General features: G+C 38.0%; 1 protein-coding gene across 3 annotated transcripts in view; it reads right to left on the bottom strand.

Annotated features, from left to right (window-relative positions):
- Positions 1–2,849: 2,849 nt before the first annotated feature.
- MAEA (macrophage erythroblast attacher, E3 ubiquitin ligase) overlaps positions 2,850–22,220 on the bottom strand; it is a 52,685-nt gene continuing 33,314 nt past the window's right edge. For 2 of the 3 annotated variants that reach the window (XM_085314718.1, XM_085314714.1), the window contains exons 4-10: positions 19,736–19,858; positions 18,710–18,823; positions 16,615–16,691; positions 8,621–8,729; positions 4,468–4,601; positions 3,562–3,757; positions 2,850–3,139 (exon numbers count right to left, since the gene is read on the bottom strand). In XM_085314718.1, coding sequence (XP_085170844.1) covers positions 3,044–3,139; positions 3,562–3,757; positions 4,468–4,601; positions 8,621–8,729; positions 16,615–16,691; positions 18,710–18,823; positions 19,736–19,858 — 849 coding nt within the window. In that variant the 3' untranslated portion in view covers positions 2,850–3,043. The remainder of the gene's footprint in view (positions 3,140–3,561; positions 3,758–4,467; positions 4,602–8,620; positions 8,730–16,614; positions 16,692–18,709; positions 18,824–19,735; positions 19,859–22,220) is intronic. The other variant, XM_085314715.1, reaches the window with a different exon arrangement.

The raw sequence follows: 22,220 nt of genomic DNA, 5'->3' as shown, positions 1-22,220 counted from the left end.
CTCTGCTACAGATAGAAGCCTTTACCCAAGCTTTCAACTGCTGAAGAAAGTCTCTGTAACCCTGCCCTACTTCCACTGGTGTTACAAAACGCAAACTTCCAAAGGGAAGTTTTCCTACCAGCATGCACAGAAGTGGGAATTAATGTACTGTTGGGAGATGAATGGAAAATACCCAAACTATACTTAAATTCACAACTGGAAGTGTAAACTAAGAAATCCTACTGTACAAAGGATACCCCCACCAACTGTCAAAATGTCACCGAGATACAGAATGGCAAAGCAGAGTATACAGTTATTAAAATGCTGCTTTCAAGCAGCAAAGGTTGACATTGCATAGTGCTTTTGGTTCAATGTCTAAAGCCACCTGCGACTATGAACTGACACCTTTGTTGAATTCTCAAAGCTGTAGAAAGTCATCAGGGAATACAAACCAGAAATCCCAGCTACAGCAAAGCAATCCATTCCGGCAACCACTTCTGACCCCCATAGAGCTGGAAAGTTCCCAAAGCCACACCAGAGAAAGCCTGAGAATGAAAGTCAACCTATGGGTGCACTTACCAAACCAGCTAGGAGGGTGCAACAGTCTTGCTTAGTTAAAACAGGTGGTTCAGTTGTTTTAGGCTCAATCGCAGGTTTGCAGAGTGAGCGATCAGGACCAGGAGAGCTGAAGCTCCCGTCGGCCCTTTCTGGAGGGCCTTTCTATAACGCACCATCAGGGACTCRGACCTCAGGTTGGCACATGGCCCACTGAAATGATACCTTCTGTAAGCAGAGGTTCAAGCCCTTCTCCCCTTTGCTTCCCAGGCTTCTTGGGCGGAATCCATGCTCCCCCAAGGAGGAGGCCTGGATTCTTCACCACTCTGCTTAGGCCACAGAAAGCAAAAAGGGCTGAAATCTCAGGAAACCGCAATTCTAACTAGTACTTCAAGAAGCAAAAGCAACAATTTCCACATTCTACAATTGTTAAGTAATTATATTGCATTCCTTCRGGGTTCATAGGAAGTGACCTCCCTCTCCCCCACTGCCTCTGGACTTTTTATAAAGCAGGAAAAACGGAGGTTGCTCAGTGTCTTCCTTGTCCTTCTCCCTGTTATTATGCTGTAAACCTACCAAAGAACAGATAGTCTTCCACTGGGATTTCACCACTGCTGCTCTCTATGATGTTGTCCTCTCCCCTTTTGAGCTGATGATACTTCTGCCTTGCCACATCAGGAAGGAACAGATCAGTTAAGCATTAACTGATAACCAATTACTCACCACCTTCTCTCAGCAAACTGTTTACTCAGGAATCAACCTGTATCTGTCACTTCAAGAAAGGCCGAGGGAAACAAACTTTTCCATCAGGAAGTGCAAGAAATCTGGTCTTTGCCAAATTTACCGGTGTATCTGGAAGACTGCAAGGTTGTTCAGAAGCATCAGTAATGCATGCTTATTGAAAATGGAGCCTTTTAACACATAACCCCTTAGAAATCTCACTGTATTTACATTTTCAGAGTGGCTGGTACAAACTACAAATATATAAATGGATTGTATGTAAGTGATGAACATAAGTTGTTGAAAATATCCATTTAGTTCCTTCCCTGATGCACTTAAGGACACACAACCCCCCCCCACCTTACATCTCCCAAAGAATCATTTTAACAGAGAGCCTTCAAGACACTAGACAATCTTCTAGGAAGTGACAAAAATTTGATAGGAAGGCAGACTGCAGTGTCATCTTTATATGAAAAGTTTAAGCCAAAAACAGTTGACTGAGATGCTCTGCTTTTATAAGCCTGAAGAACAACATTTATGATTAAACCTCTTTTTTCTGATTTTGCAGAACACTTGAAAAAACCTGTGGAAGTTGCTCCTTTCAAGAAAGATTCTTATAAAAATGAAAAGTTAAGTTTGTTTACATTTAAATACAAAGCAGCTTTCTAATTTTACATAATCAAGAAATGGAAAACAATTTTTATTAACATGTTTTACATTTACAATCTTTTATTAGCTAATCAACATCAACATGCAAAAATAAGCGCTAAATACAAACCTCTACAATATGGTTTTGTTTAAACTACAATGGTTTAATTCTCTTGAAAAGTCATAAGGATGTGTTCTGTAGTCATTAAAATTGAACTATTAGTTTCAGTAATGAATACTATTTAGACCCTAAAATTATGTAATCATCCTGCAAGGCATCTTCAGAAACTTTGCCCAACACTTAAGAATACCAGCTCATTTTCATGTGAGTACATTCTCAAAGCAAGAAATAAGGCAGTAGCACTAATGATTTCATATTGAACCCTATGCACATAACTAATAACTTTAGAAGGACTTTAACACTATGGTAGACTGGAAAAAGAACATTTAAACAAGCAGTGTACTTTGCCTGAAATGTTCTCAGTTTCTCTTGATATTTATGCAACCTCCTTAAAATATTTGGGTTTGGAAAAAGACTTCATACTCCTTCAAACCAGTCCCTAGTTGATCCTCCAGAGAAGTCAGTCTTGTGTCAAAGACATCAATATCTTCCCATGGAAATAAGTTACATGATTCATGTTCAGGATTACTTCACAAGAGGATCATAAAGAAGGCAAAGAGGAGCTTAAAGGAGAACATACTTGTAGTACTGAAATATTTGATAACAAAAGGGTCTTGGACAATTGTGAAAAAGAGGGAAGGAAAATGAATTTAATTTCAAATCTGTTGTAAYTTTTCCCCCAGTGCAAATGTCCATCTTTAAAGAAAGTTATCCTTTAGAAGATGAAAGTACTTTTGAGAAGAGTCCAATTTTTGACCTTACGTTACAAAACCTTAACAATCAAAATTTGTTTTTCTTTTTATTCAAGTACAAACTTAAGTCATAATTCCTCTCTTTAAGAGTGTTTATTGTTGCTCATTGATCTTTGGTCGCAAGAAACAATAATGCCACCGACAGGTCTGATCCCCAAGGTGGCAGATTTTGCTTCTTTGCCACACATTAAGGCCCCCCCCTTTACAGGGTATGCCAATATACACTGTGTCAAAATTCCAGCGGCACTTCATCATGTGTATTATGGACCTACATGATGTAGACTTTCTCAGCTTGTGAGAAGTTGAAGACTTCTTTGGTTCTTGGGCAAATTACTTTGTCATCTTGACGAATAGAAAGCAGAGACTGAAAAAAGTGAAATCAAAAGATAATATTCACAACAGTAAATGCAACTCAAAACATTACTTAATTGTTATTAGGGAAAAAGTGTTTCGCTTTTTTGTTTTTAAAACAGGTACTATAGTCTGAGGTCAAAATACCTTTTCCCACAGAGGTTTCTCACTCCACATTTTGTGCTCCAAAACGGAAGATTTCCGGTGGCATTTGATTTTGTTATAAATTCATACGTTCAGAGGTTAGCGTCTTTAAAGACCGATTTCACCACAAAAATACAGTCTCTTGAGAACTATTGTACGAGGTCACTTTTGTTAATACAAAAGATGCTTCCAGCTTTCTGACTAAAGTTTAAAAGCTCTTATTTTGATATAGGAAGTTATTATGACCACAGCTATTCTGGACTTTAGTAAGTCATTGATTTAAACACTTACATTGTATCCATAGACATATCCATTTGGTAACATCATGGGAGGATTATTTTCGTTCATTACATCCCCTGAAATCTTGCAGACTAGTCGGGAGTTGGCACAATGTGCCATAGGCAGAGGCTGAGCCAGCTTGTTCAGGGATTTGCTACACACAGGGCAGTCTGGGTTTTTTGAACTCCCATCCTCTTTATAACACTGTCTGTTTAACAGCAAGTTAAAGAACAACCAACACAATGTAACATGAATTAGTTTGTTAATAACGTACATTGAAAAAAAAGACAGTAAACTGCAAACATGAACTAGGTTATAGAGTTTTACAAAACTAGTTAATTCAAGTTTAATGTGCATCTATAAAAAACAGATCAAGTGCTTTAGCTACTTCAAGAAGRAACGAGAGTAAGCAGCAAGTGTCAAGTACCCCCTATAGAAAGCTTCTGATGTTGAGCACATTAGTAGCATTAGTCCTTCTCTAATACACCATAGCATGTGGTAAATCCATTAAGCTTCAAAAGATGTAGCATACATTTGAATACTCACATAAAAAAAAAAAACACACATACAGGGTAAACAGTGTAAGTGCTTAAAAAATGTTTTGACCCAGCTCAGTAATTTTTCCCAGTATATTCATCCTAATTTACAACACATGGAAGGAGAAGCTAGTATGTAGGCACGATACAARAACTACCCTAAAAAGAAGTCTTGCTCATTTTTTTTTCTTTTTAAACTATAATCCCTTTGGTTACCATCTGCTCTTAACTTAATATAGATGCCAATTCATGCTCCATTTAAACAAGTTGTAAGCAAAAAGGTGCAAGTTTGATTTCTTCTTTGAAAAGTATCTATGAAAGAAAGAGGGGCAGAGGGAAGGACGTTTTTGCACTCAACAGTATTATCTGCATTAAAGGATACGGTGTTTTTATAGCTGAAAGGCCTGCCTGGAGGGTTATAGTAAAAACAGAATTGTTTCCCAGCTGATGTAGTCTGTAGTTATCATATCTAAACTGTTGGATCAGCATTCTCCATCGAGCAGGGTCCAAGAGATCCTGTCAGAAAAAACACAACTATAAGTTGTTTTCAATGTAGTTGTCTCAGGGCTCGGGGAGAGACTGGGAGAGGTAAATTGTGCACAACCACAAAACTGAATCACAAAATAAATATACAYGCTAAYAATCAATGACTGYGCTTTCTAGAAAGCGCCTTTTAATACTATTTTATTAGAAATATAATCTAAATAAAGTTTTACACAAAGTTTCTGGTATAATCATATACAATCTCCAAACTTACTTTATTAYATATGCACACATGAACATCTAAAACATAACATCTTAGCTCAAAGAAAATGCTTTCATTGTTACAGTACGACTAGTAGAACCAACTTCATTATCTATAAAAATGTCCAAGGACCATTTATAGACGGGCACTCTTCCCTGCTCTAGCAAAAGCAAGSTAATCACAGATTCTAGCTCCCCCATCCCTCTTCTACCAAATGTTCTAAGGCAGGCATGTAAATCCTGGTAAGACTATTTTCTGTATTGAGGTTTTTTTTAGAATGCTGGCCTACTTACGACGCAAAATTAGTATTGTGGAATGTTTGCTTTAAAAGCCACTGAACCGTTAATACAGGGCCAGGCAAACTTYTGAAAAGCCACAAGCATTTCTGCTTCAAGTTAGACTAATTCTTGCTGATATCTGTTTGCAATATACATTGTTTAACAGAGAAGTGTTGTCATTTCTTTTTTCTTGGTGGGGGTGGGGAAGGAGAGGGGGAAAAAGATTTTAGTTTGAAAAGCTGGCACAAATCTAGGCTAGGAAAAAAGCTTAGCATGCATTTAAGGGAAGAATTCTTTAGCATACATTGCAATGCTGTGGCTTATCTAAAAACAAGGAGTAGTAAAGTAGTTTATTTTTATGGAAACAAGAACTAAGCCCCCAGAAATCAAGAATATTTTGAACACTTAAACAATTCTGAGAAAGAATCATAAGAAACTAAGACCCCTTGAAAACATACTGGTTATGACATGTCACAGGCAAAGATCTAATCCTTTCTTCTGTTAGCACTTTTCCTTTGCATCTATAACCTGCAYCTCTTGTTACAAGAGAATATTATGTTGATCTATCTTAGAAATAAGCTCAATATTATCAGCTGCACATCCTTTGAGGCAACTAGGAAAAGCAACTATATATTTTTAGTATATTACTGCACTTATTAAACAAGTTTTTAAAGAAAATCATTGAAGGACTGAATTAGTGGCAGAAATACAACGAGTAGCAGCATCAATTCCAAACGTACGTTACACAAGTTTTCAGGCACTGATACYACCATGATGTAGACTGGTCCTTATGCTTCCCTTTTTACTAGCTTGGCCCACTCTGCCTCTCCATGGTTCCCTCTTCACAGAAAAAAAAGAAAAAAGGGGGGATTGGAGAGGGAAGAATTCTGCCTTCACCATGATCTGTATGCTGGATTCCCCYCCATTCCAGGGAGACCAAAGAGGCCTGGGAATCTTTCTCCAACAACATTAATAGGATCATGGTACATTTTTTGGTATTTTATTCACAAACGTCTTTTCATTGTCCTAAAGTTACRTATCAGCAGAATTACATTTCAGAGAAACTTTGGAAGTATCTTGCATAAATAGAAAGAGCCAACGTTTAAAGAATTGTGAAACTAGATTTGGACAGCAGTYATCTGAGCAAGCAGAGAAATACTTCTCCATCCCTTCTCCCTCTCACCCCAAACTGAACCAGCTAGATAGTGCTGAGAAAAGGCTTAGGTGTAACTTATAAATTTTAGCTGAGATTATGAAACTAAATCTCCATGAACACAGAGACAACAAAACTGTTGGACTAGAGACAGGCTCAACAAGATTTTCACAGCTCCCATTAAACTGGGAATATCTTCAGAGGAAAGAACAGATGCAGCTCAGGTAAAGGAGTCTGGATATGTTTTTCTGACAAACGTTTGGGAAATGGAATTACATAGAAACTGAAAAAGGGCTCAAGTGAGGGATTCTAATGGTTTAAAAAAACACCCCACCACCATCACCACGAAAAAACGCACATCCATCTCCACCCACCAGGAGTACTAGATCAGAGATGCCCCCCCCCCCTTTATAACAATAAAAGAAAAGATCAACTACTGTAAAGCAAGAAAAACAGCAGGAAGAATGAACAGTTGACATAGGGAAGAGAGATAAATCCACTGGGAAGATTCAGAGGCAAAAGAATCCTGGACATAACACAGAATGTTTGGCTGACTTCTAAGTACTCCAAACCCACAAGGAGAACTGAGACAAAGAACCCATAAAACACAAAGGCAAGGAGAAATGCATACACAGTTCTTGCAAAAAGAAGAAAAACAGAAAAAAAAAAAGGTAAAACTCTGCCATGAGATTGCATATTTGTTTCCTTTACTGCCAGTTCTCCAAAAGGCCAGAACATTAGACCTCCAGGAAGAAACTTTTGTTCCTGCCCTAAGGCAACTCCAAAGATGAGGTAGCAGATAGCCTACACACAGGATCCATAAGAGAAAGTGCTACTTATGCTTTAAAAAAACCTCCATGATTTTAAAGCACATAGGTGATGGGACACAAAAGCAGCAATGCATTGTATGCGTAGTTGGAATAATTGCAGCCACAGCGAGGCAAGTTTGTTCAAAGGACGTCAAAAAAGAAAACAGCTTGTTTTTCCACAATGTTAAATATATTTAACTTCAGTTTTCCTCAAGTCCTGAAAAACAGGATGACAAGCGAGCAAGAGTTTGATTCACTGGTTATAGAAGATGATTCCTCCCTTTGGTTAACAAAAATCAATTGTTGTTTTTTATTTTTTTTAAAGATATGTTCAGACAAACTCTCTCAAAGATGTAATAAGCTATTTTAAAAAGACATTTATGTCCACAACTCCTAGTAAATACATTAAGGTAACTCCATAAAAGCTTGCCAGTGATTGTCAGAGGACCCCAAATATGACTCCCATAAACTAGAATTTTAAAGTCAGATCTATAATAAATAGTAAGAAATTTGTTCCAGTGGGATGGTTGTGTTAWACACTAGCTTTTTTTCCCCCTCTTGCTCACTCTCTCTCATTGAGAGATGTTCTCCAAACTAGCTCTTGGAGCAAAATACAGGATTTGTATTTCCTGCGTATTTCACTCTGACTAGCAAAACCACCAYGAGCTGCCCAGCCTTTTAACACATCTATCAGTCATACTTCTACCTCATGCCAAAGGTGGAATCCAAGACAAAGAAATTCACCTTCGTTGTGCATGTGTGTTTTTTTTAATGCTAGTTTCATCACTGTTTAAGAACACGTTTATATTGGCATCGCCATCTATTGGCTTGGCATTTCAGAGAATTCTTGTCTTGCTTTGCGCCAGTTCAACTACTATCTACCTTCTGCCTCTAAAGCCATGTAAATCAAACCAACGAGCACAACAAGAAATACACCACATGCAACTTTAAAAGACAGAATTAGCACATGACCAAAGAACAAACTCAGCAGTAAAATTCAAATCAAGGTAAAGTTATTGCCACCAATATCTATACTAGTCTGTATAATTCAAATATATGAATGCTTACATTTAAGCACAGAAAATACTGTGTTCAGATCATTAAAAACCAACTTTCCTTTCCTCATTCCAGCAAGGACATTAATTCGAGAAATACAATTAAGAATTGCTATTAGTGTATTAAGACCCCAGCCCAGTACGCTGAACAGAACCACCACACTGCTTCCCTGTACGTCCCCACCTTCTGACTCTCGCTGTGCACTTGCGTATCAGGTTCCAGCTCCAGAGAACTGCAGTCCTGTGCTTGCAGAAAACCTAGCTCAGGGGCCATTCGCTCCCATTAAGATCCATTTGCAATAACAACACAAGTATTACCCAGAGTGACGGACAAGAAAGGGCTGGTTATTAGAATTAAGGACTTAAAGATGGAATTCAGAAAGTGAAAGTTAGAACAATGTTTAATCTACAGCTCATCAGTGTATTTACCTGTAAAAAAAAAAAAAGTCCATTTTAGTATTCTACCGTATCACTAGGTTTTAAACATAAACTTACCTTATAGGGGGAGATATGAGTGTCTGAAGGAAAAGCCAACATTCCCATCACTTGTCGAACCTCATCCAGCTGGCTTCCCTCAGCCTGACTGAAATGCTTTCTTGCATGTCTGAAACACAGATTTTAGAACAAGTTTTATATTTAACAATGTTCTAAGTAACAGGAATTAAGATTTTTAAACTGTGTAAAACTTCAGAGAAGAGCTCTGTATTCAATAACAATATCTATCAGGCTATTCACTTAAAGAGCTTGAAAACTATTACTGTGAACATGAATACGAATGCAAGAACGACCTAAATGTTAGCAGTCTCACATCATAGTTTCTTAGGAACCAGAACTCCCTACTTTAGTATGAACTCTTCTAGAAAAATACTCATTTCTTACCATCTACATCTAGAATGACAGATTATTAGAAGAAATGTCTTAGCTTATGCAAGACCGCACTTACTCCTTTCACATGCACTTGCAAGTGAGAAAAATGAGGTCTCATAATCAGCTATTGCATACCTTTAAACACTGAAAATACTCAGTGATCTACCTTGTTTACACTGACATTTGAGACTGCTTACTTTTGAATAAGCAATCTTCTAGTATGGGGTAAAGGTAATATAATTTCCTGCGCAGAATACAATAAACTGCAGGRTAACGTATTAAAAATCCCCCAAACAAAAAAGCCACCCATATACAACATGCTAAAAGCAGTATCACTCCCTCCCCAGTGGTACAAAAAAGTACAAAAGTTTGTACTGAAGTTCTAATTAAACATACAGTGTTTATAAGAAATACACACAGGGTTGAAAACACACATTTTTAGAAAAAGTGACAGAATTACTAAGGACGTATTCAAAGCAAAACGCAGAATTTTATTCATTTTCAGAAAATAAGTACTGAGAAAACAGAATTGGTATCAGATTATAAAGGATATGTGACTAGTTAAAAACACTGTATGGCAACTTTCCCTATGTGGTGAGCCCAAGATCATCAATTTTCAAGTTGGAGTTTAAACATAAGCTTAARGGTGAGCAGCACTTCAAACACCGAAGCGAGCTACAGAAGAGCCCTCTAGCCTTTTAACCGCACGATTTGTTCAGCGTTTCCACCGAAAGCCCCRTTTTCAGTGGTGCACAGGTGTTGCTTAGTAGGATTGAATACCGAATAGGGGCTGTGTTGAATATGGCATTGCATAAGCTTAGGAAGTTCTTCTGTGCTGTATTTCCCTCCTTGGTTTGGGTTACAGGGAAGATGCCAAGTTCTCAGAAGTACTTCAGCTAAGGCTGGGCTCTTCTCAACTTTTTTAAAAAGTTGTTTAAATCTCCTTAAAGTTTTAAATTAGCTTCAGAAATAGACAATTRAGGAATACTAAATATTTCATGAGTTGAATTAAAGAAAAAAAATCTAGATAGTTTTTTCCTGCTTTTAAATTCTGTGTTACACCGACTATGACTAGGTCATCAGCACCGTGAGAACAGTTTCTTTAGCCGGGTTTCCGGATTCCGGCTTCCTCTCCTTCCCAACCCAGGAAGCAATGGAAGTTACGGGGGACAGACTGTTTCCACCCAACTGCCTACTTTGAGCGAGCAATTCAGGAATGTAAATATTGTTCTCTGGGTGATGACCGTGCTACGATAGCAGAAGTACAAAATCCACGGCTTCAGAAGAGACTAAGCAGCCTGAACATACCAGGAGAAAGTTAAAACAAGCGCTAGTGGAGAGCTGCGGATGAAAGCAACAGCTATTTAAAAGAAATCTAGGGCAAAGCAAGAATTCAGATCTACCAACTAAACTACTGTGTGCGCATGCAAGAGAAAAACTGATCTTAAATAACTGCATTTGTCGTGTTCTGTGAAGTTGAAAGCGAAGCGTTATTTCAGATCCACACCAGCCTCAAGCTAGTGCTGCAGTCGTCCTTCCCAACAGGCTTCGACTCACTCTCACGGACAGGATTTCAACGTACATCCCCCCTGCTTCTGGGGGCCCTGAGCTGCCACAGGTAAACACTGGCTGCGCTTGCTGCATGTGTTCAAAAAAGCTAGAGCAAACGCCTTGTTTTGCGCAATGCCACGCGTCTCTCCCCGCGCACGGGCGCTCAGCACCCCCACCTCGACCGTCTGAAAAGCACTGCACAGGTCAGGGCATGGTGGCCACTTTAAAACTGAAAACATTCCTGAAGGAAAAAAAAAAAGAGTCTAACATAAAAGAGTTTTTCTGAAGTGGACTAAGCCAGAAGGAATTAGTTCTTTTATAAAAACAACTTTCTATTAGTTTTTGTCTCCTGATTTTCCCTGCTGCTTCTGTCCCATAAGAAAACAAGAGACTTCCAACAAAGCCAGCAACGCTAACGCCAGAACTTCTTACTCGGGGTACCACTGCAGAAAAGTTAAATGTAGCAAAATATCCTTTAGAAAAAGGGAAGCAAATACGTTAATTCACGGCACTCCAAAATCTTTGCTCATTTGGGAAGCCAGAAACAGTATTCACAATRCAAGAACTCATGAATGCAAAACATGATTTAAGTAATCTCTTATTTGCCCTTACGCCTTTATTATTTATAATTTCCCTTTCCGTTCAGCTAATTCTGTCTTCTCCAGGTCTTAGTTAAAGTTTTATGCTCTTCCACGCTGGGACAACAGTGGTGCTGGCAGACTGTACGATGTCACAAGATGTGAGCAGTTCTTTGAGATTGTTTTTGAAAGCAGAAGCCACAGCTCTGCATTTAACAGAAGAAACCAGAAGTGTAAACAAAACCAGCGCTCCATGCATCATTTTTAAAAGTCCAAAAGAGAAACATTTTGCTTAGGTATGCCTTTTCTCAGCAAGTTTATTTGCAGGTGTCTAGCAACAAGACTACATTTCATCCCCCCCCCCATTATGTTTTCTACAATCAGCTGTAGAAAAACCGCTATTAACACTATTTCCCCCATCGTTTGGGTGAAGGTAGGAGTTTTGCCACCAATTTAAGGTCCACTGCTGCAGACAACTTCATTTGAAAGACAACACTGCATGACTTTTACCCTGGTTTCTTCTGAAATTGAAGACCGTCTCCAGGTAACACTAGGAAGGAGAACGTGGTTGTGATCAAGTTTTGAAGGGTCAAACTCTAACCAAAGGCAGCCAAAGTGAAGCTCTTCTCCTGAGCCTACTTGYAACACAAATGATTTTTTTTTTAATGTAGAAAATATGTATGTAGTATYGCCTGCAGCTGAGAATACGTATATGAAAGAGCTGCTGTGGTCAGAAGTGTGTAAAAACGATGCCTCATCTCCGATCCTCTTGGGGGTGGAGAAGCACAAACCTGGTAACGTTTCACTGCCATTAGCGCACACGAGTCAGTACAGCCGCAGCAGTGTGCTGCAAACCTTTTAACTGAATGCTTGCAACAGAACACAAAATAAAAGGTGCAAAGTTTTATTTTTCAAATCGCAGAACAATCCTGTAAGCCCTGGAGGGACAGAGTATGCTCTTTTATCAGTCTGAAATAGCTGTTTCTCCAGCCTAAGTAGGTGCAACAAATATTGTATTTGACAAACCCTCAAAAGAGAATAGTTATAAAAACTTTAGAGTTTACAATCTACTTTCTGCTATGGGTACAATACGTTAAAAAAGAAAAAAAGAAAAACCCTACACAGAGCTTTGCCTTCTACATGAAGGAACATATTTATCACAAAGTAGCAGTAACTGCACAGAAGCAGAAGGTGTTACCAAGGAAAGACCCGGTCCTTTCTGCTCAGTGACCCACGCCTGGACACCTTTATCTCAGAGACCATCATGACTGCTAGCAAAGTGCCTGAAAGGTTTTTATACTTACCCACCTGTCCAAAAAAAACCTCCCAAACTAAATAAAATACCAGGCCAAAGGGATAATGGAGGAACAAGCTGTATACGTTCACCCTTGTAGGAGGGAAGCTGACTGAAAGGAATAGACTGTTCCCTTTTCTCCTTCTCCGCATATCACTGGCTATTTTTGTTTATCCTTTTTGTCCTTTATATCCCAAGAACAAGTGCACAGGCTGTTTCGTTAAGCTTTAAGCTAAGAACACATTATGTTTCCTCAGCTTCCTATGAAAGCAGAGAAGCAGAATGCTGCCGGTTTTTCCGCAATAAAATTAAAGCCCCAGAACTGTGAAATCAATGTCATCATTAATTCACTGTTACTGTAACAGGTATTGGCCTTAACAAAAAAAAAGGAGACTGCAGGAATTAAAAGCTCAGTATATTAAGCTAAACTTTGTGATGCACTCAAGCATAAGAGATTCACACTCAGTATTAAACAAATAGTTTTGGTATGTTCCCAAAACTTGCACTTTCAAGACCACTCGGATAAGCTATCTTACAGCAAGGTCAGTTTGTACACATCATATTCTGAAAAGCTACAGAAATTCAAATACAATTTAATAAGATCTATATTTTTAAAGCTCACATCAATTTTATCCTAAAAGCAATCTGTCACTTTAGAGGTTCTCAGCAGGCAGGAGACAAAGCTTTCAAACTTATTTAAACACCAGCTGCGTTTCAACAAAATGTCAGCTCTCGGAGTTCCACTCGTACAGGAAACTACTTGGTAAACAGCCTTTCTCTCTGCTTTCTAATGGATGCCTGACCTATTTATTGCACCACGGACACAATACTGAAAGAATCCTGCTGCAGGCACTTAACAGAAGCAAGCTAATAAAAACACAAGTTGCAATAGCTTGCTCAAAGCAATGAGATTTATGCTACACCTTCCGAAAACATACTCCCTTATTTGTCACATTTAAAGCAAAATAGAAGGGAATAGTGAAAACATTAAAGAGCATGGCTTAAAAGGGGTTAGAGACAGCACTGAGATGCTGAACTCGGAACGTGCAAGGCTATGAGAATTCATTCTGTTAAAAAGGAGCAAATTGGGATATAGAAGGACTTGTGTAGCTCCTTTTCATTTCTCTTGCAGATATAAAGTTAACGCAGYGTTATTTTCACTTGAAAGTTTTAATTGCCAAGCAAAAATATTTGTCTGACCCTGAATTTCAACAGGTATGTGGAATACACAGGTTTCACCCCTAAAAAACAATCAGTATTTGGAATGTACATAGGAATTTGGAATATGTAAAGGAACAATATATTTTATATCTCAGGACTTCTATGTGTTTTAATWAACACATATGTAAACTGTAAAGGAAGAAAAAAAAGGCAATGATAGTACAAGTTACTCCACGCCAAGAGCGCTGGGTCCTAAAACGATGACAGTGACAACTGACAAGTATTACTAGYTCTGTTGTGGGAAAAGGAAACAAGTTTCCAGCAGCTACAATAAAATACAGAATGACCTTATCCAYTTTGTCCCAGTTCTCAGCCCATCTCCTTACTCCAGCCCTACCCCTGCCCTCTGGTTTCTAAGCTACATAAGGAAGCCGTGGCTCAAAGAAAATAAGTTTAGAGCATCGACTACTCATTTTTTAAGATGCATGACTGCACATTTGGCAAAGAAGCAAAATTAGCAGACAACAAGCCAAGGGGCACAAAGGCATAGTATTCACTGGATATAAAGAGCATCATGGGCTTCAGAAGACAGATCAAGTAGTCGAATGTCTTTCAACATTTTTGTAGATACTCTACTGAATTCCTTTGCATTCAAGGGACCTATCAAAGGGCAGGTGCAAATACCTAAGTGAGAGCATACRGAAAAAACAAACTAAAGGTATAAACATGCTAGAATTAGCTGGAATTTATGAAGTTGTACATCTGCATTAAGAATGAACAAAAGATTTAGGAACTAGGGCAAAGTAGGAAAGCATATCAGATCCGAATCAAATTAGAAATAACTGGAAACATACTGTAACACTTAAGGTGAGTCATTTTGGGGAGGCATTAGTATTAGAYTGGCTTCTCAGCATACTTGTACTGCCTCTTTTCTCATGTTTTTAAGAAACAAAGGCTTTCTCACTCATTACAATCATTATTTACCCATTCCCTCTTTATGGGACATGGATTAAATTTAACAGATTGACAACATTTATTTCAACAGACATTAATTATTAGAATTTTAATATTAAACGCATGCCCAATCATATAATGAGCAYTGTGTTCTTTCTCTTACTCCTTCAGTTACCATCATTTCCCTTCCTACTGCTCTATGGTTTGCTTATGCCTCCACAAGTCTGAAGCACCATAAACTCACTGGGTCTAATTCAATCATGCTGCAGATTCCCCCACAGTCTGTCGGTAAAAGAGTCCCCCAAACCGATGGGCATGCAATTGTTTCCAGCTAATAATTTTATCATTAGCCTAATATTGCTTCTCCCCCTGCCCACCTCCTTCCCCTCCAAAGTAAGCCTTTACTAAAAATACTAAATCCCTGTAATGATCTTGAAGAGAACCTGWAACCTTCAAGTKGTTAAAAAAAGTTGCAAACACACGACCTGGAGGTATTTCAAAGCCTACCTCTGCTCCAAGCCAATTTCAAACAAGTCATGCAATTCCCAATACTAGGAGGGAGGTACCTAAGAAAGCAAACTGAGTATGCAGCAATGGCCTACACATTAGGTAGTCYGTCAAATTTCAGACACACAACTGGTCAGAAAAGACTGGCTACAGCGATATCAGCCTGCAATATTATAGCAAAACAACGATAGTCCCGAACATAAGCCCTCTTTGCTTTCTTTTCTATTCAAGGCATGTCATCTGGTTTGTCCTGCAGAAGAACGTTCTACATCTAAAACCGAGGACTGAGTGAGCTGACAGGCTGCACTCATGTAACAGCACTTCGATTTCTAAAGCTCTGTACTTGTCTGACAAGAAAGCAGCCTCCCGGTTTCAGCAAATATATATRTATTTCAGTACTTAGCATGGCTTTAAAAGCCAGCAGGACCAAMAATTTCAACGTGAAACTTATCTGAAACACCATGCAGCAACTGTGTTATCACTAGAAAGTATCAGCAAAGCAGTAAATCTTGCCATAAACGTTGTCATCCAGCCCTGGGTTTAAATGTTCTTACAAACTAGAAGCTGCTGTGAACTCCTCTCTCCCTTGCTCACGTGCAGGCGCCGCTCCGCAGCCACCTGCCTCACACTTCACAGTGCTGGCGAGAAAACCGCTTACGCGCATTTTCAACACATTTGGCAAATCCAGTATCAAAGTTCCACTTATTTCAGCAAAAATGATTTCCTGTGTTATCCTGGAACATTATTCCAGCACCTTAAATTAGGACAACTTACAAGCATAAATTACTTCATGTCCTGGAATAATGAACAGGACAATTAACCACCTTGTGGTTGAGGTCAGGCAGTGATTAGGTCTGACTCCAGGTTGGCTACTGACTCACCACCTTGGGCCTGTTACTGTCCTGCCGAAGCAAAAACAGGCTACCTCAAAAGCAGTTAAGAGAAATACTGAGTTGGTTTATCTGGTGGGGAACAGAGGAGTGCACAGGGATAACGTAACAGAGTCATCCCGACACAGAAGACACCACAGAGCTCCCCAGTATCCGTTCAACACAAAAYGTAAATCCAGCCTGAAGTATGATGTGCATAAAAAAAGTTTAGTTCAAATAGTAAAACAGAGAAAGAATTCAGTCAAAAACAGAACATTAATCTTCAGATTAATGTTTGATTAACCTCTAAATTCATTTTTTAAATGATAAAATTGCAATGAAAGAAGCCACGAGTAGCTAGCTGTACCACTTGAAAATTACTTAAGGGTAAATATGGTCATTACATTGTATGCCACTAGAAAATACAATTGTTTTATAACAGATCAACTTTTTAACCCTTGATTTTGAAGAATAYGAAAATGGAGATTTTCAGTGAAAACATTAGTTTTTTTAAAAAGGTGCATCTGGAATGATGTCATGCCTTTAAATATTCAACCCCAGCTTAAATCCAAAGACTGACCACAGCAATGCCAGTAAGATCCTTTGCTGCAGTGGAGCTTCTGGGTGCTGCAATAAGTCACATGTTTCTAATGAAGCATAATAGCATCTTGTTAAGAAAATTGTTTGGTAAGCATCCTAATTTCATACCTCACAGCATCCAGTCTCTTGTTCTGTCGAATGAGTTCAATGAACTCCTGAATCCTTAGGCTGAACTCCAGACAGCTCTGAGATTAAAGACAAGAATGGGTCTTAGATGGTGCCAAAACTGCACTGCACAGTAGGTTATGTATGTAAAGTACTAGGTGTGCACAACAGAAAAAAAGAAATCAGTGTTAATAACATGCAACCTTGTTTGCTTGCTCTTAGGTATTCAAGTGAAAGAAGTTGAAGCGCTGACTTAATGGACAAGACATCAGCACAGAATTCCCCAAAAGCAAACAACACATTCCTCCTCTTGCCTCCTTCAAAATTTCAATGTTTAGCAGGGATTGACTTTTTCCTAATGACTGAAAGCGTCGTCATCCGGGATGCAAGCGAGAATTACAGCTGGTTTCTTTCTACTAGCTTACAGTTTAAAGTATCAGATTCAACAGGAGTTTGGGGCAAGGCGACAATTTAGACAAGAGGGTCCAACCAACAAGACCGCAGGGAAGAAGTAAGGCTCCAAATACTTATTTCGAAATTTCCCTTGTATTAACAAAAAGCAGCACAGAGTTTCGGTTGCTGCAGGCCCCTCCCCACTCCCTTCCCTCAAACTTCTCTCGCTCTTGTCAAGCCTAAAAGCCATGCTGGAAACAAACCTCAAACACAAAAACCAAGTGGCATTTACCTGTTTTTGGAAAAAGGTAAAATTTGAAGCCTAATGAGTTGACAGTGTCCCTTTAAATCAAATTCCATCACCAGTTCACAAAATCTATAAAACAAACTTTGAATATGTGGAATTAARAAGATTTCCCCCCCCATAAAAGAACAAGTCACTATGCTTCTTTATAGGGACACAGTCAACTTTTATTATCTTAAAGAAACAACCAAAAGCAAAGTCCTCTGACTCTTGAAGGAAAAAATAATAAAAAAGGATATTCCTTAAGTTACTCTGCTCCATTCAGCAAGTGTTTTTTCTTCCCCCACACTTCTAATGAATAGATGCCTTTTGTTTATTGTTTATCAGCACAATAATATCAAAATTCCTCAGCGACATCAGCAGGAATTTGAGCAACTCCAGATTTTTCCTTTTAATCAGTTAACTGCTTGTAGTAACTAATGCACACATTGCAGCAATTGCTTACTTTTTTAAAAAGTGACTTAAACAGAAATAAAAAGATGTATTCTGCCACACGTTGAAGTGTACTATTTTAAGGCAYAGAAAATAAATTAGCTTCCAAATTCACATTTTCCTGTACTCAAGTCCATGTTCAGCAAAGAACAGTTTCTTCTGTTCTATTTGAAATTTTCACATAGGATATTTAAAAATACTCTATTATTCAAACCTACAGAAAACCTTCCTTTGAAATTTTAAGCGTGTTTCTATAAAAATATAAAAGAACCAATCCTTTTAATTGTTAATGATACTAAATCTTTAGAATATCAATAAAATGTTTCAACGGTAAAAAACAAAAAACCCACCGCATCCCAAAACAATCTTCAGAGTTACTCTTTGGTTTTTTAAAACTCTTCAAGTAAGCTGCAAGCCAATGGCTGTATTGATTCTGCAAAGAAACGCAACTAAAAAGAAAAAGAAAAAAAGATCCTGGGCAATCAGCCGATGCACGTATTTCAAGTCTGCGTACCTTCAGACAGCTCCACAGCCGCTACTCACAACGGATCAGAGCGCTCACGTGCGCCCAGGCTGCAGGACTGCGTGCCTTCCCAAGCCAACGTACGCTCTCACTGCGAGAGCGAGCCTGCACTAAGGTGATGGCTGGGATTTTAGGTAGCTAACACAGATGAGTAGCTAAGCAACCAGAAACAGAAGAAACGTTTGTGTTTCAAAAAGAAGCATAGTGATTTCTCTTCTTCCAGCTCTGATCGCTCACAGTCTTAGCTTTTATATAGAAGTAGGGCTTGCAGAAATAGATTTTTTTCTCCAGAAGAGGGATGGGGAAGATTTTTCTTTATTTATTGTTATTGAAGATTGGCGATGAAAAAATTAAGACTTTCAGATTTAGTTTCTTGTATTACTTAACACGTTAAGATTACACAAGGTTTTTTTCAGTAGTATAGTTATGCAGTAGTGTTTACATACCAATTCTGGTTTTCCTTTAATCGTTTCCATAACAAGATCATCATTTTCTTTAGAGTAATCACTGGCCGATTTACTTTTGCGTCCCATCTTCGGTTCATTCTCATTTTGGCGCCCCTGAGTGACAGAGAACGTCACTCTTTGCTTACCATTAAGTGCACTCAAACATTTTTGGTTAAAGAAAGCGCTTAGTTTAAAAAAAATAAAATAAGACAAACATCTTCGAGGGAGGCAGGGTTTTTGGTTAATATCAGTTAAAAACAGATTTCTGCAAGCCCTATAAAAGATTACAGCATGATTTTAAATGCAGAATTTAAAAGCTAAGGGAATGTAGACCAACTGCATAGGAACAAATACACAGTATGTTCAGGTTACAATTTTCAATGGCTAGAGAGACTTACTGTGTTTATTACCTAGATCCAGCTTCCGCTTTTGTTGAAGAAAAAATTAAAAACCCAAACATTTTCAACAGTGGTTACTTACAAAAAGTTAGCTCTTCTGAAGTTGTTTTTTGTTTGCTTTTTTTAAACCACCCTTAAAAATACTAGGACACAATCTGTTTTAAATTCCTCTCACAGCATTAGCCTTAAGGACATAAATTAAGCAACTCAGCTCTTCACTACACTAAGATATCTCCATATACAAGGTACGAACTACATTCTCAGCAGGATGCAAAGCAAGCTATGCATTTAAATCCACATGCATCAGGATTTTATATACTTTTGCTTTTAAACTTCTGTAAGTCATATTAAAGAGCAAGTTAACAACATTATTTGAGTATAATTTGTTCAGATAACTTTTGAATTCATAAGATGATCTATGCTCAGTTTGAAGTCTGGCATTTGCGTAAACTGCTTCAGCTCTAATAACGTAGATCTTGAGAYTGATTTTCTAGTTACTGTTTTTTACTGTTACACAAGGCCTCATTCAAGACCAACAGTTTAAACCAAACTGATCATGTCAAGTATTCAAGAAGTTTGGAAAACCACAGCAATTCAAGTAAAACATTAACACGTTATATTTTCATACCTTCATTTTCCTGAGCCTGGATTTGTTATCATGACACCAAGCCAAGCAAGTCATAGTCTCTTGCCTTTCCAATGATTCTTCCACTTCTTTAGCAGTCAAAAACATCTCTATGTTTACCAGGTCCTTCAAAAAAAAAAAAAAAAAAAAAAAAAAAAAAAAAAAAAAAAAAAAAAAAAAAAAAAAAAAAAAAAAAAAAGGCAGAACTTGTTAAGTTGTACCGATACTTTACATAGCAATCCATTCCTGAACAGATAAAACTAGTACATACAGGTATTAAAAAAACTGTTCTGGAGACTTCTGTTTTATAGAACAACACTTCTTGCACACATGCACGTCATTATAGTGTATTTCAAGGACCACATTTCATGTAATGACCTATTTTGGTAATGAGACAGCAACATTTTTCTGAATCTACTTATACAGCATACCTAGAGGAGAGTAAAGATTAACTTTTAGAGCTCTCCACAGAAAGCGGTAAGATTCCATAATCAGGTCAATACAGTTCACACTTCCAAGAATACTTGTTTTTTTTCAAAACTTCATCTATAATGTCAACTGGAACATGACAATGTCATTACATTTGCTAAAGTGACTAAGAATTACATAAAAAAACATATTTAACTTGCTACCTACAATTACTGAGTTTTAAGCAAACTCCTACAATGATTTGAGATTGCCAGTATACTTCTCCTCTCATCTCCTTACTGTTGCAAGCTCCACTTTCAATTGCTTTAGGAATGCAATAGTTCAGTCTACAACATCCTACAGACTTCTTAACTCACAGAAAAACACACTGGGAAATCACGCAATTCAGTATGTAACAAATAGTAACCCAGAGCTAAAATATTTTATTAACATAAAAATGAATTTATTTCAAATTTAAGTGTATAAAGACACAGCAAAAAGCTGAGAACTGTACAATTAAAATATGCTGATATGATAAATATTACAGCAGCTCTGGCAACAAAACTTGTCTGAGAAGTAGATGGCATTTTCAGCTGTTGGAACAACTGAATATGCTTAGTCTTAGAATATATACCTTCCTAGGACAAAAAACAGCAGATGTCAGGCATATCACATTCACATCTTGCATTTCATTAGCCATTCCCGTCCCCTGCCTCCATAAATATAGGGGCTCCTAATATTATTGGAAAAATAGATTATTCTTCAGATTCGTCAGACTAGGGCCRGTATACATCTTTGTAAATAATTGTACTTTTACACTGCAGCACAAGCARTGAGAATAGCCTTTTGCTTAAACTGCTAGCAAATCCAAGAAAGCAGCAAGCTTATCAGAACCACATGCATTCTTCCAACAACCAGCAATTGCTTTTTAAACCAAATCAAGAGTTTTCCTCTACACGAACTTAGTGCTAGATATGCTAGGCATAGGAGAAGTCAGCATCTCATATGGTTTGTCAGCTTCTTACGGTAGCTGTTTTAAAAAATAGAAAGTGTTATCCTTATGTCGCTTAAGTCAATGTGCTGGTGAAAGAATTTGTTATACTAACATGTCATTGATAAATGCATATAGTCCAGTCTTCAACTGTGAGCACACCTTAACCCTATCCCCCAGCTGTAAATTTAAAATAAAAAGATTCTATTTGGTACAGAAATGCTAATTAGGTTTGTGGTTACCAGAGAAGTTAAAGGTTGGCAACTCTCTCTAATAAAGAATATACATCCAGAAGACAGAAGAGAACATCKGCAATTAAAAGAATTTCTTTCAGAACCAACAATCAAATTTAAATTGCAGCAATAAACAGGATTTTCTTTGCTGCCTAGAGAGTGAGTTAAGGAACAACACAAATAAAGCACTAAGAAGTCCATTGGGAGAGAATGTATTTCATAACAAGTAGTTAGAAGTTCTAATCATGCAGATTGCTAGAAGAAAAATACTAAGATACAATTCAGCAATAAAACTTTACAAGAAGCCCACACATCTCTCATGGCCCAGGTTCAGTTTGGCCATGCTTTTCTGTTTTCCTTTTTTGGTGATAGCTAATCCTGCTGCTTCTTCTCCACTGTGTATCTCATTAGTTAGGGCCAAAGAAACAGGAGGAGGAAAAGGAACATCAAAACTTTGGCTTTATTAAAAATAGCACAGCTCTTCTATACCACTCAGTACCACACATGTTGGAGAATGCTCTGCATTCCACACTTCGTATGAACTAAACCAGGAACAGTGTTGGCAGTTGCGAGAAGGACTCCGTGTTCAAGTCTCAACACCCCTGCGAGGACCCCAATCGTGAAGAGTCTTCTGCACACATTCTGCAATTCACACAGTTGTACAGGCTGAATACACACTCATTATCAAATCCTTGTTAAGAAAAAACACTTTGCATAGTTTRGTGTGTAAACAAAGTCTCAGTATTAGAGAATTACCAYTACCTGTTTTGCAGGTGCAAAAACAAACAAACAAAAAAAAACAAACCAAAAAAAARCTCAAGCAAGAATCTGTTGCTTCCTCCCTCTCTCCACCATT

The sequence above is a fragment of the Rhea americana genome, unplaced genomic scaffold, assembly GCF_003343005.1.
Source record: "Rhea americana isolate MKP2758 unplaced genomic scaffold, rheAme1 scaffold_41, whole genome shotgun sequence".
Taxonomy (NCBI): domain Eukaryota; kingdom Metazoa; phylum Chordata; class Aves; order Rheiformes; family Rheidae; genus Rhea; species Rhea americana.
The sequence above is the reverse complement of the archived record's forward strand: the minus strand, read 5'-3'. Positions and strand labels throughout refer to the sequence as shown.